The following is a 14399-nucleotide window of genomic DNA, read 5'->3' on the forward strand; positions in this document are numbered from 1 at the left end:
GGCCGACGTCGGCCAGATGTATGTGTGCTATCTGGGTACAGTACCTGTACCTGTACATCTGACACTGATCACACCCTTGAATCCCATGAAATCAATGCTGCGCAGATGAATTGCGTGTATTACAATTATCGTCTAACATCATTGCATCTGATAAATTGGTCTTCTTTGTCATAACGTTATATATACTACAATAAAGCTTAAAGCTGACGTCACAATTAAATCATATCAACACCAAATTGATAGTCTGAATAAAATCATCCTGATATTGAGCTGTGTTAGAAATTAACAGCTGCGCAAAAATATACCTAGTCTCCCTCTTTAAAAAACAAAAAGGAACATCCCTCAAACACCATGAAGTGTAAACATGATAGGCTACTTTCCACATTTCCAGCAGCAAAGCTGTCAGTTAGGCCCATTATCTTTAACAAGGATCATTTCCTCCAACAAAAAAAAATGTTGGCACTAATTAATGGTGCTATTAAGTGTCCGCAAATGATCAGTTTCTTTCTTATGAAGGGGTGGGATGAAATTCCGACTTCTTCCTTTTTGAACAATCTTTTCATTGTCTGTTGTTGTTGCTTTCTTTTCTTTTTTTAATGTTCAAAATAAACTTTCAAATCAAAATCAATCAAATTAATCAAACTTCCCATCATGACTGGGCTGCATTTCTGTCAGCGGAGTCATTTTTTTCCGAACAGCTGATTGGCCAGTGGGTGGTGCTTTTTATAGGATCAGATTCAACCCTGAACTTACCCTGCTCCGGAGCAGGATAGCTGTTCAGAGTAAGTTACCATGGTGATCTACCCCGATAAGAACTGACCCGGCTTTTTGAGACAGAAAACCCAGGGTTAACCCTGAAGTTACCTCGCTAAGACATTAATCCTGCTTCGTGATACAGGCCCCTGCTCTCTCTTCTCACGGGGAAGGACCGCAGTTGGACCCTTGTGTCTGTAACTATTTGAGTGTTTTCACACTTGGTCCTCTTCAGCCCTCTAAATGGACTCAGAGTGGTGACTCAGCATTTGTTGTGCATATGTTACTATTTTTAGAATTAAGCCACGTCCACTCTTGGTGCAACACATTTATGTCCTGTAGGAAAGGTATACACACAGAAAATAAGACCTCTCTTGTGCACACTGCAACTCACTTATCATTTACTGACCACTACTTCTGCTCTGCTGGTGTCAGCTACTCAAGTATCTTACACTGCTATCCTATACTCTATTACACCTTGAACAAATACCAATAACCATAATGCAGTTTATACAACAGTTAGTTCCGGCCAAGCAATTTGAAGCAATTTGATTGGCCAAGAGACATTCAAAACGTGACGATATTGGAGTAAAATATCACGGTTTGTTCACTCTGCCACACTGAATGTATTACTCTGCATCAAACAGCTGATCAATGCTGACGCGTTGCCATGGCAACATTCTAACTACCGCTGCGCTCAAGTGACATTTAACGAGTCTGGCCTAGTTCAGAGAAAACATGGATTTTCTTAAAAATATCAGTTTTGAACTGAATTACGAGTGGTCATCAGATGAGGATGGGGGAGAAGGGAAGCTGAATCCGACTGGGGCTGTGCCAACATCCAGGTTTGCCATCGTTTCATCAGCTGAACTGGACGAACTGGAGAAAACCAAGAATGAGGCGAACACCGTTAGGCAGACATTATGGGCTGTCAACTGTTTCCAAACTTGGTTGCGTGTGAAATCAATCGGCATCAATTTCCAGTCCATCGAGAAGGCAGAACTGAATGAAGTTTTGAGGCAGTGTTATGGATCAGTGCGCACCACCAAAGGAGAGCTTTACGGGATAAGTAGTTATGTCAGACTGCGCGCCGGTTTAAACCGTTACATTAACGAGCCTCCTATCAGCCGGTCATGGAACATAATGCAAGACGCAGAGTTCACACAAGCGAATAATGTGTTTAAGGGAGTGGTTAAACAGATTAGGAGAGCTGGGAAGGACAGAACAACACACCATCCCGCTATTACACCTGATCAGCTCATCCTAACGCACTCTGCTGCGCTGCGGCCAGACAATCCAAAAGGTCTGCTTAACAAAGTCTGGTACGACCTCCAGTTACATTTTGGACGGCGAGGGAAGGAGGGGAACAGGGCCCTTAAACTCGACTCTTTCGTGTTAAAAACGGATGAAAACGGTGCCAAATATTTCACCTTGTCCTTCAATGAGGAAACTAAAAATCATAAAGACCCGTTGGAGAGAGACAGAGAAAACAGGAGAGGTGCCATGTATGAGGAGCCAGAAAACCACCTCTGCCCAGTTGCTTCCCTGCTTAAATACCTCAGCAAAATCCCACCAGATGCAAAAGCCCTCTACCTAAAACCTAAAATGACAGCAGCCCCCACAGACAACGTCTGGTACACTGCAGCTCCACTGGGAGTTAACGCACTGGCACAGATGCTCCCGAAGATGTGCAAGGAGGCGGGGACACAAACTGTTTACACCAATCACAGCCTCAGGGCCACTGCCATCCAGAAACTGTCAGATGCGGGACTTGCAGCGAGGGAGATCATGACAGTCAGTGGGCATCGGTAAGATGTTACTCTAACTATGTAACATTACTGTAGAGTCGCAATGGCGATTGATAGACACACCCTAAAAAAATAACGTTTGTCTCACAGGTCTGAGAGCTCATTGAAAAGCTACTGGAGGCCATCCATGGACAGCAGGAAACGATGGAGCCACATACTGTCTGATCAAACCACAGAGTCAGCCGTCATGCCTGTCAAGCAACAGTCAACTAGACCCGTGCTTTCACCCGACATCTATTTCACTGGCTGCACAATCAACGGAAATGTGCAGATCAATGTGAATACGAAGTAGCGTATAGGCTTGCCTGCTGTGTTTGCTGCGTTGCCATGGCTACAGTGAGCGTTGAATGTGGGGGGGAACTGTTTTTGTTGGCGGAGGAAAATAAAATACTTAAATAATCTATTTTGTCACCTTTCTTCAACATTTTCTTACTCAGCATTGCTATTTTAACTGTTGTATAAAAGCAATATCACACTCCAGGTCGTGATGTTGTACTGTGATATCGTCACAGCTGTGATTCGGTCGTAGGTACGAGGCCGCAGGCCGAGTGCCGAAGACAATCACAGATGCAAAAGGGCTTTTGCATCTATCACAGTACATCATCACTCCCTCTCGTGTGATATTGCTTAATTTTAGTACACATAACAACTCATATACATTGGGAATTGACATATTACTCCTGGTACCATACCCATAGATCTCTGTACTCTGAACGAGGTGTTTACATTTCTGTAAACAACATTTTCTTCTGGTTTTACGGCAGATTTTCTTCTTTGTTTGCTGGAATATCTCGTCAATGGCAGGGAAGCATTGGGTCATAAATGACGGAAAAAACTCATTAATGGTGGGGAAAGAGTTAATATTATTGCAGCTACATGCAATAAGTTCTCTCATCAATATCCTACTGTCTCCCAATATTGTCCCTCACCACAAAGGATACCATTGAACCCATTGCAAGACTATACAACAGAGCTTATGAGATCCATGGTAACCTCCCCCATTTGGACTCATCTCCACAGTCTTACAGTCTAATGCCTTGACTTTTCAAAACTACACAAATAAATTAAATTAAATTCTACTTTCAGATCATAAACAACATCTACAATCCTACACTTAATGCTGTCACACAAGTCACAACACAAGACAGCAACACGTCACTAGATCAATTTCACATGCATTTATTCCTGTACCACATTACAAAAAACAATTATGGTCAGAGATCATTTTGACACACTTACACTAAAATCTGGAATGAGATCCCATTATACATTAGAGCAATAACCTCTATTACACACTTCAAATACGCATATTAACAGTATCTGATGGAAGGACATACCTGCTAAACACTGACTTAAATCCCATATCCCATTTAACTCAGCCTCTTTATACTGACTCCCAGTATGTTTTAGAATAGATTTTAAGATTTTACCGGTTACTTTTAAGGTTCTTTATGGTCTCTCTCCCAGGTATATCTCCGACCTCACAGTGCCATACATGCCAGGACGTACTTTGTACTCTGAAAACTAAAGAGGAGCGTTTGCTGTCAGGGCTCGAGGCTCTGGAACAGTCTGCCCGAGGAAATCAGGTCAGCTGAGTCAGTGATCTCTTCAAGTCCCTTCTTAAAACATACTTTTATCTGAGAGCCTTTCCTTATTTTACTTGAGTTTTAAGTTCATTTAAACTGTCTTGTATTTCCTCAGCTTTTATACGTAAGTGTTTTTTAGCAGTTCTTACAACAGATGTTGTTTTCATGTCTTGTCTGTTTTAATTATTGACATGTAAAGCACTTTTTTTGTAACTGTTTTAAAAAGCACTTTATAAATAAAAATTATTATTATTATTATAAAGTCCCTACATGGAGACCCAATTTCACAAAATTTTTATGGTCCTAGCAATGAGTCCACATTGCCAGTTTTGCCATATCCCTGACTCTGATGATGTTAGAGCACCTGAAATTTGGCACATCCATCAAATAGTATATTTTTTAGATGGAAGTTTGGAAAAGTCCCTTTTCATAAACAAGTTGTGAAAATATGACGTGCTTGTGACCGTAAACGACCCTTCAACGAATCAGTTACTGATTAACACACAAAACCAACAGTGTAGTTATGAAATCCCACAGCAAACACTGATATCCTCTTTGAACCTGAACCTGAAATATTGGTTGCCCAACTCTGGGAAGAAAAAAAAAAAAAGTTGAATGCCGTAACTCTGCTACCAGCCGCTTCTATAACGGCTGTCTGGCTTGTTGAGGCTCAATCATTGTTGCTTTTGTGTCGTGCAGCCGTCACCTGAGATCTCTTCCAGTTACATTCCGAAGCTGATCAGTTGTAGCACCATGAATTTGTGGATCAGCAGCCAACTCCTGGTAGTGGGGCTGTTTCTGAGCACCTCGGCTCAGTCACCAGAAGAATGCCAACTCTTGGTTACACCTCTGTCTCTGGCCAACCGCTCAATGGTAAGCCCTCATCTGACTCCTGTCTGGGTCTTTGGGTTTCTTAGATATCAGCAGTATTTAGCTTTATGGTGAATTCTTGCTCAGTTTGGGCCTCTCATGGATTAGCATTAGCATTGCATTTGAGTCAGAGCTAAGCATATAGTTCTGATGCTTCTGTAAGATAAATACAGAATTAAATTGCATAATTTAAAAATATTTTAAGCTTTTTCACAGGATGTGACTCTGTTCAATCCAGGTAGCCACCTGCTACCATCTTTTTTTGGATTAGACAGTGCTGCAAGTTGAGAACCAGGTTGAAATTTTTTTATTTTTTTTTTTCATCCAGAGTCTCTGGCGGTTTTGGAATTGCTGTAAGAACAGCAGTATGTATCATGAAACATCACCATGTACCCAGTGGCGGTTCTAGGCCACTTTCAATGGGGGGCCCAAGTTAGGGCCAGTCCTTTTGATACAGGGGCACATACAAGTAGTGGTAAAATATCTAAGTCTGAACAACAAGATATTGTTCCAAACCCTGTAGGGGGGTCTGGGGGCATGCTGCCCCGGGAGAAAATTTTGTATATATTTGATTTAAAGGCATCAATCTGGTGAATTACCCTCAGAAATACACCTAATAAAGCTGCCCGATGGCACTTTAACACATCACTGTTGAGCAACAAACATTTTGTGAGTTTTTTAAAGATGAGTTACGTGAATTTGTCTCAATAAAGAAAGGGTTCAGTTGGTGACCCTTGCATTTTCTGGGGCACCTTGAAAGGATTCATAAGGAATATTGCAATATCTTTTTCATCCTATCAGAGCAAGGTCATATTAAGATAAATGAACTGGAGGCAAAACTGACTGAATTAGAGTATACACAACAAGTTTCTTTTGCTGACAGTGTAAAATTAACTATTGATACTATCCGTTCACAACGGAACTCGTTAAGACAGAGAGCAGAATGCTTAATATTAAGGACTTGGAGGAATTACTGTTTTAATGGCCCAAGACCTAGCCACCTCCTTGCTTTGACATGAAGACAAAATGAAAAATTCTCAAATATCACGTCAATTAGTTCTACCACCCCCCCCCCCCAAAAAAAAGAAAAAGTACTGAGGTTCAATATTCAGTCCTGCTTCCTTTATTGAAAAATGTGTGTGTCTGTCCCTGACTGACTTCATGTCCATGTGCAGCTGTACGGCCGGTGGAACTTCATCGTGGGTTACACTGATAGTGATGCATTTAACGCCATCCTGAAAGTAACAGAGAGCTCCTGGATGAATGTCAACGCCTCGTCAAGCCCAGATGAAGATGTTGTATCTCAAGAAGAGAAGTTGTGAGTTGATACATTACAAAATAACTGTAAATTTCTGTTTTATCACAGTTAAGAAAACATTAGAAGAAAGAAAACACATTCAAAACCTGCTAGGGATGATCACTTTACCTCCTTAGGTCCATCTTCCTTCATTTTTTCTGTCTATATGCTGCTCCTGGCTCACTTATTTCCAAATCATGACATCCAGTTACTATGCATATGATACTCTGTTATCACTAAAACATCTTGAATCAACAGCTGAACATCTGGGCCCGTATTCACAAAGAATCCTAAGACTAAAAGTAGCTCTTAGTGACTGTAGTGAATGGAAGTTCTGACTGGAGCCACACAACCACCAGGAAACAGGATTGCAATCAATCAATCATCCAATTTATTTTAAATCACAGGGTGAATGTTGGTTCTGTGATGTTGCAGGATGATTACCATGGTTCTAAACAAAGAAAGAACAGATTACATCATCTTGACAAACAAATGAATTCACTCTTTGAAGCATGTTGAATATATACATATTAAAAGGACCACAAATCTCTCCAATAATGATTCCCAAACACATGATTCTTATTATTTAACAAATTAGACCAAATAAATTATCCATTCTTCATGTCAGAGACACTATAATTAAAGGAATATAAAGAAACTACTTACATTGGAGGTCAAACCAAAAGACACATGGCAAACACCGGCAAACACCTGACAAACACTCAGTCAAGGTGTGAGTGCTTGGAGACAAAGAGGAGGAAGTGATCTTCAGGCCTCTATTTATAGAGTGGGAGGTACCACTGATACCCTGAGCCACCATTGGGTGCCTCCTCCTAGTGGAGAGGAGGGAACATGAACCGGCACTTTCTGACAGCCGCCCCCGGATTTGTGTAGCAAATACATTTCATCTGGCTTCATCAGTGATTTCAGGCAGTGGGATCAATCTGGAAACAGGGCGTAGGTATTCTCGGCCTTGGATAATGATCTTAGCACTGCGAACCTTTCCATCGTTTCCAGGGCAGGTTTCAGTTATCCTTCCGATAGGCCATGATGCTCGAGGATACTGGGGGTCAACTATCAGTAGAACCTGACCTGAATCCAAGTTTTTCTTGTCGGTCTCCCATTTTTGCCTGGTTTGAAGGTTTGGAAGGTAATAGCGAATGAAGGCTGTCCAAAAATGATCAGCCAAGATCTGACTGTGACGCCATCTTCGTCTGCCGAGGAGTTCACTTGCACAGTAGATCGCCTGAGGAAGAGAGGAGTCGGGCTGCCCCATCAGCAACATATTTAGTGTTACTGGGTCTGGATCAGCAAGGTCAGAGGAGATGTATCCGAGAGGTTTGGAATTCAAAGGGTTTCCCTCTGCGTGAGACAAATCTTCTGAATGCCATTAGAAATGTATCTGCATCCATGCTATCAAGCAACTCAAGATGTATGCAGCATGTTGTTAAGCATTTGAAGAGTATGCCCCATCACTTCTCTGTGCGACGGCCGATTTTCACAGTGAAAGGGCCAAAGCAGTTCATGCCTGTCGACCAGAAGGGGGGCTTGAAAAGTCTAAGATGGGCTGGAGGAAGGTCTGCCATTTTGGGAATGATTGGGTTGGCTCTCCATCTCTGACAGTCCTGACAATGGCGTTGATGCTGACGAATAGCTTGGCGACCACGCAGGATCCAGTACCTGCGTCTAATCTCTCCCAGGACACGCTCAGGGCCTGGGTGAAGTAGTTTCTCATCATAATGTTTTATGATGAGTTTGGTTATGTGATGTTTTGGATCCAATATAATTGGATGGATGTTGTCATGGTCAGGGGTCTCCACTCTTCGAAGTCGACCACCTACTCTGATGAGGCCAAGATCAGTGTCATATTCAGGAGACAGAGGGAGTAGTTTGCTACCTTTTGATATGGTTTTACCAGTTTTGAGAGCATTGACTTCATCAGGAAAGCACTCTAATTGGGCCCTTTGCAGAAGATGCTTCTCTGACTGTATATAGCTTTGAGCTATGTTTGGGTCGTGATCTACCGCCCCTTGTAGCATATTCTTCGTTTCCTTCATCAGATCATCCCAACTGCTGTACTTGTTCAGATCGTCAGGGTTGTTAATGTCATCTGACATCACTGCACCACAGAACATGGACTTCCTGAGTTCCTCAACAGGCTCTGATTCAGCTACCCCACAAGGATGGGCTGGCCAGCAGTCGATATTCAGCAAAAGGAATGGAGGGCCTTGACTCCATCTGTGTTGCTGGGAAAGTTCTAGGAGTGTTTTGCCCTGTGTCAGGTAGTCAGCTGGATTATTCTTCGAGTCAACATATCTCCAGTTCGATGTGTCAGTCAGAGTCTGGATCTCCGCTATTCTTGTGCCGACAAACACCTTATAACGACAGGAGTCAGATGTCAGCCATGACAGGACTGTTGTGGAATCTGTCCAGAGATTCACTGACTGTAGTGGAATGGTGAGTTCGGAACTGGGGAGGTTAGCCAGCTGGGCACCGGAAAGGGCTGCACATAGTTCCAGGCGAGGGATAGATAGTTGGCGTTTAGGAGCTATACGAGATCTGGCCATGGTGAAACTGACATGGGTGTGGTCATGCTGATCTTTAGTCTGAAGGTAGGCAACAGCACCATACACACGATCAGAGGCATCACAGAATACATGCATATGGGATTCTGAAGCGGCTGCGTTGGTACAGGGGGGCAGATAGCAGCGGGGAAAGTGAATATCAGGAAGATCCTTCAGTTCCAGTTCCCATGCTTGCCATTTCTCCAGCAAGCTATTTGTTTTGATGAGGTTATCCCATCCTCTCTCCTGCTTCCATAAATCCTGTACCAGAATCTTTGCACGGATTGTAAAAGGGGTCAGATAGCCCAGAGGATCATATTGGCTCTGTGGCTGTAATAAGATGGGCATAGTCTGAGCCAATGAGGACAAGGGGGCATGCATGATCAATAGACTGTAATGGGATACCTCTGAGATGATGATACTGCTCTTGTAGCTGCTTCATGGGGTATGTGTGCTCTGACAGTCCAAGGTTCTCTGCAGTGAATGCTCCATGGATAACATGCTTTTCAGTTGGCTGGTTGATAGGGGAGATTGCAAAGGATACAGATGCTCCATGCAGTTGTACTACATCCTGTCTCACTGTACGTAGTGAGATGGTTTCAGGCTGAGTTGTGAGACCTAAACACTGGACAGCTTGAGGGAGCAGGATAGATCTATCTGCACCATCAGAGGACTGCATGAATTGCAAGGGTCTTTTCCCCATTGTGGAGATACACATTAACAACTTTCAGCATGATTTTACAGGAGCGGTTAGGTTTGTCCATGTAGATGAGGTCTGAGGGAGAGGATGTCAACATCACTGTGGCTGATTTGATTGCACTTACATCATGGAGAACGGTCAGGTGAACCTCCTTACAGATGTTGCATGGCCGCTTTAGGATGCATTTGTCCATTTTGTGTGTTCTCCCACATTTAAGACATCTGTCCTTCTTGATCCATTTTACAATGTCAGCTTTGGAGAGTTTTTTGAATTCTGTGCATGAACCAAGGAAGTGGTCTTTGACATTACAGTGGGGACAGTAAGGCTTGGACTTATTTACATTTACCTTGTCTTTGATATAAACTCTTGGTGTGCCATCCATCTCAGATGTTGACAGGTAGACAGAGGAGGCTTGTCTGGAGGGCTGGTGTTCCTTTTCTGTTCGTGGTCTTTCCTGCTTGTGGAGCTCAACAGCTCTCTCTGATATGCGTTTGGCTCTTGACTTTGACTGTAGCCATGTTGAAAGGTCAAGGAGGGAATAGGTTTGGTTTGCCTGCCCGGTCAGAATACCACGATTAATACAGTGCTCAACAAAACCATCTCTGTACTGGACAGGGAGTTTACTGAGGAGTCTGTCAACATGAGAGGCACATCTTAATTCAGACCCATTAGGGCCCTCTAGGGACAGCAACATTCCCACCAGAGCATGAACAGAAAGGGACAAATCATCAAAGGCCTCCACATCACCTATGCGAATAAAGGGGGAGTTCAATATTGCTCCAATTTCGCTCTGAACTAGCAGTCTTGGCTGACCATATTTCTCTTGAAGTGCTAGGAGAGCTGTGGAATATGGTCTTGCATCATGCATGCTGGATCTGGCTAATTTGTTGGCTCCTGGGTGCTGCAGATGTTGCAAGAGGATCTGATATTTATACTGTTCAGTAAGATGTGGGTGGTTGTCAAGGAGGTTATCCAGAGCCATTTTCAGAAGGGCAAATTCACTCTCTCAACCAGTCTTAAACACGGGAAGTGAAGGCCTTGGTATCCCATAAGCAGAGGCTATGAACAAATCCATAACATTGGGGGTTTGGATATGTGAGTACACAGATTGCGGCTGCTGGGATGACATGGTTTGCATTGATGGTAAACTACTAGCGAGAGTGGGCTGTCCAGGAACAGAATCACAAAGATTCTCAGAGTCCTCTCAGAGAGCTCCTAACTTAGCCTAAAAATTCCTAGCAAGGAATCTTAGCTTAAGAGTGATTCAGGAAGTTTTTGAGAGCAACTCTGAGCAAGGAGGGGACAGAAACTTTTATCTTAGTGAGAAGGTGTGGTTGACCCCGTTGCTAGGTATGACGCAGTCTTCTAAAAGCTGTGATTGGTTGTTACAAAAAGGAAAAAAGAAAAAACAAAACAAAAACAAATGCGCTCCTAGTAATGAATGGACAGTGAAATCAACCAATCATAGAACTTAGACTGTATTAAGAAATGTGTAATCGTGAAAATAATTTTATGTCATGATGATGAAACTCAGCAAAATTAAATTAATTGTTACACAGCTTCAAAATGTTTGAACGTACCTCATTCACATGCCAATTATTATATTGATTTGCTTGTTATGTTTACTCGCCATGCTGGTAATTTTACCACTTAATCTATTTGATATTAATGGTGGACGCAGACTCAGCTGTCAGCAATTACTGTGATTGCTGGCCTCCTTGTAAAAAGCGGTTTGATTTGGCAGAATGACCAAAACAACGAACGAAATGGAGAAAAAAAGAACGAGAAAGCCAAATTGGACAGAAGAGCAGTGCCTGCTGTTGGCACAGCTCGTGGAGGAGAACAAAGGAGTCTTAAGAGGGAAATTCGGTCCCGGGATCACAGCACAAGGGAAGAGGTAGACTTGGGAGCGCATTGCCCGACAAATCAATGTGTCGTTCCCTCTCCTTTTACACACAAGGGATGAGTGTGAGAAGCGCGAACTCTGAGTGGAGCAGCTGGGGGCCTGGCTACCAGACTGGGACTAAATCTAACAGGTCCAAGGGACAAAATCAGCATTCTCTTGAGCTGATGATCCATGTAGAAAGGAACATTATTATTGTGTTGCAAGTTAGCTAGTTAGTCCTACTACTAAAGAACAGCACAGAGCAGGACACACCTGGCAACATGACCTTAATGCTGCGTTCGATTGCACTCGGAACTCTGAAAGATCCGGGTCGGAAATTCCGACTTCCAAGGTAAATGCGTTTCATTGCGCAAGCTCGGAAAACATGGCCGGCCACAGTAAGGGGATGTTTGTTTGGATGCTTTTCGAGCATCAAAAATTACTGCTGGGGAAGTATATTAGCTACTTGTGGGAGAAACAGAAAAATCATATGCTGTAAGTATGACTTAAATAACTTACGCTCTTCTGCAACACACAGTCCTGAACGCACCAGCGAGGGGAATCCTCCATGCGTCATTGACCTTATACGGGCATCAACAAGTAAAACCGAGCCATGCAGGTGTCAACTGGCCTGTCTTGCTGCATTGTACGCGCAGAACTATATTCCCTTTTCCATAACTTCCCCCTTGCCTAAACATCTAGGTTGTAAAATAAATAGCCTAAATAAATAAATAAACGTCTTACTTTCTGTTGCCTTACAGGTATGCTTTGCTGCTGTCACAACCATCCATCAGAAAGTCTATTTTAAAGACGGGTACAGAATGGGAAATACTACTACATACGCGCACAGAGCTTTTTAAATCACAAATTAACAGAGTGGGAATGGAAATGCCACTACAAAGTAATTCTACACTTTTAGTAACACAAATGCTAAATTAGACGACACATAACAGTAAAAGTTGAGGAGAAAGTGACTCTGTTTACCTCTCACGGTGTGCAACGCCATTTTGCTATGACATCATTCCAACCGTCTCGGGCTGCTTGGATCCTGCCCGAATTCCCGAGTCGGAGTCCTGAGCTCAAGGGCCGTTCTATTGCACTTTTCAGATTCGGAGGTCAGATTTATCCGAGTTCCGAGTACAGTCGAACGCAGCATAAATTCCAGTGTTGTTGTTTATCTGGAAATGCTAACGATAGCAGACAAAACACTGTTTAATTCATTCCTTATGCTTAAGCTCTTGTGCTTTTTATAAAGCCCAGTTCAGACCAAAGATTCACAGTGAGACGAGTTGAAACAGGCAACTGCTTGCAAAGAAACTTCTGCAACGTTCCATGTTCTCACCAAGTCAACTAGATGAGACGGTGTATCATCTCTATGCAACAATCTCTGTATTTCTGCTCTGGTTTGCAGCTTTTCAGGCTTATTTTGTAACTGAATATAATTTGTAGCTTCTTAAAATATGAATAAGGATAGTTATAGTGAGATACCGGCTACGGTTGCAGAAACAAAACCAGCATCAGATAGACTGTTTTCGTAATCAATACGCCACAATAATATTAATAACCAGCACCAATTAATCAGTCAGTGATAATGTATGTGGCCAGGGCATGAGCACATACAGCAAGCAGCAGCAGCGACCCACCATCCGACACCGGCACACCCTGAGGACGGAAACAGAGGGCTCGGCGGGGATGAAGCACCTGCCGCAGCAAGCGAACGCGTTGTCTGCGGTCATTTTGACTTGAGCAGCGGACTTCACTACAAGCTGATTGGCTGCTGAAAACCAGCTGCCGGCGATTTTAGCCTCAGAGTTTCACATGACACCATCAGCCGGCTTGAGTCAAGCTCAGACCGGCCAGTTCACACCACTGCAACTTCTCTCTGCAACGTTCTAAAACTGTTTCGTCTCACTGCAAATCTTTGGTCTGAATTGTGCTTGATATAGTAGTAGAACCAGTAGTTAAACGAAATCTATCCCGACTAAAAGTGAAAGCTAAGGAGCTCAAAAGTTCTATTTGATTAATATTAAAATATTGACTTCTCGTCTGCGTCGGCTTAAAGGTCAAACACCTTGACCTCAGGAGTCGTTTGACAAAACAATCCTAACTTTTTCAGAGCTTCCAAATGTATCACTCAGTCTTCATCAGTGGATGGAATCTTAACTTTTCAACCAACACGGATGAGAACAGCTTTGTCAGAATATGAACTCACCTCTTCCTCCGTTGTTTTTCCCAGGAATGGAACCTGCTTGGCTGCATCTGTCAATGTAGCTTATGACGACAACATTGCAACAACGTCAAGTAAGTTACCTTATGTGACAGTTTTCTGTGGTTTTTAGTTCTGTTTTTAAAAAAATCTGACTTTGTTTCTGTCCTCAGTCGGCAACATCACCTCTAAGTTCCATGTGCTGCCGAGCTTTGATGGCTGCATGATCATGAACATCAACACTACCGCCAGAGACCTCGACAAGTTACTTCATGTGCTGAATATCGAAGGCGAGGTTACAGGCGACGAGATCAACTTACGGGCTCTTTATTTGATGTGTAAGAAGGAGCAATCCAGAGAGAGAAAATAACATTTGGTCACTTTGTAACCTTGGTTCTGAGTGAGGAGATTATCTCCCCACCCAGTTGTTATATCATAACTATGGGAACCCTTTAAAGGGATAGTTTGACATTTTGGCAAATTCCCCTTTTGCCGTAATCAATCAATCAATCAATCAATCAATTTTATTTATAAAGCCCAATATCACAAATCACAATTCAACTCACAGGGCTTTACAGCATATGACATCCCTCTGTCCTTATGATCATCGCAGCGGATAAGGAAAAACTCCCCAAAAAAAACCCTTTAACGGGGAAAAAGAAACGGTAGAAACCTCAGGAAGAGCAACTGAGGAGGGATCCCTCTTCCAGGACGGACAGACGTGCAATAG

At 42.9% G+C, this 14399-nt stretch overlaps 4 protein-coding genes and 1 long non-coding RNA gene across 5 annotated transcripts in view; 3 read left to right on the forward strand and 2 right to left on the reverse strand.

Annotated features, from left to right (window-relative positions):
* LOC126383529 (uncharacterized) overlaps nucleotides 1–14399 on the reverse strand; it is a 99600-nt gene that overhangs the window by 42120 nt on the left and 43081 nt on the right. The gene's annotated exons all lie outside the window — the stretch shown is intronic.
* The window catches only part of LOC126383502 (uncharacterized), a 131263-nt gene that overhangs the window by 37362 nt on the left and 79502 nt on the right, over nucleotides 1–14399 (forward strand). The window lies entirely within an intron of this gene.
* On the forward strand, nucleotides 7–4022 carry LOC126383480 (zinc finger MYM-type protein 2-like). The gene is made up of 2 exons (XM_050033996.1): nucleotides 7–2561; nucleotides 2652–4022. The coding sequence occupies exons 1-2, from the start codon at nucleotides 1492–1494 to the stop codon at nucleotides 2851–2853; spliced, it is 1272 nt and encodes a 423-aa protein (XP_049889953.1). The 5' UTR covers nucleotides 7–1491; the 3' UTR covers nucleotides 2854–4022.
* LOC126383505 (uncharacterized) overlaps nucleotides 4778–14399 on the forward strand; it is an 18455-nt gene continuing 8833 nt past the window's right edge. Inside the window, exons 1-4 of the mRNA XM_050034035.1 lie at nucleotides 4778–5020; nucleotides 6193–6335; nucleotides 13700–13764; nucleotides 13843–14007. Of these exons, the coding sequence (XP_049889992.1) occupies nucleotides 4901–5020; nucleotides 6193–6335; nucleotides 13700–13764; nucleotides 13843–14007 (493 nt within the window). The 5' untranslated portion in view covers nucleotides 4778–4900. The remainder of the gene's footprint in view (nucleotides 5021–6192; nucleotides 6336–13699; nucleotides 13765–13842; nucleotides 14008–14399) is intronic.
* Nucleotides 6342–13687, reverse strand: LOC126383475 (uncharacterized). The gene is made up of 2 exons (XM_050033989.1): nucleotides 6981–13687; nucleotides 6342–6765 (listed from the first exon to the last, which is right to left on the reverse strand). The coding sequence occupies exon 1, from the start codon at nucleotides 9257–9259 to the stop codon at nucleotides 7787–7789; it is 1473 nt and encodes a 490-aa protein (XP_049889946.1). The 5' UTR covers nucleotides 9260–13687; the 3' UTR covers nucleotides 6342–6765; nucleotides 6981–7786.

Source organism: Epinephelus moara, chromosome 22 (genome assembly GCF_006386435.1).
Source record: "Epinephelus moara isolate mb chromosome 22, YSFRI_EMoa_1.0, whole genome shotgun sequence".
In the NCBI taxonomy this organism is placed as follows: Eukaryota; Metazoa; Chordata; class Actinopteri; order Perciformes; family Serranidae; genus Epinephelus; species Epinephelus moara.

Bases quoted from the DNA above. Each gene is read 5' to 3' on its own strand.
- LOC126383475 (XM_050033989.1), bottom strand. From the start codon at position 9,259: ATGCATGCCCCCTTGTCCTCATTGGCTCAGACTATGCCCATCTTATTA.
- LOC126383480 (XM_050033996.1), top strand. From the start codon at position 1,492: ATGGATTTTCTTAAAAATATCAGTTTTGAACTGAATTACGAGTGGTCA. The intron at 2,562-2,651 runs GTAAGATGTTAC...TTTGTCTCACAG, and splicing joins ATGACAGTCAGTGGGCATCG to GTCTGAGAGCTCATTGAAAA.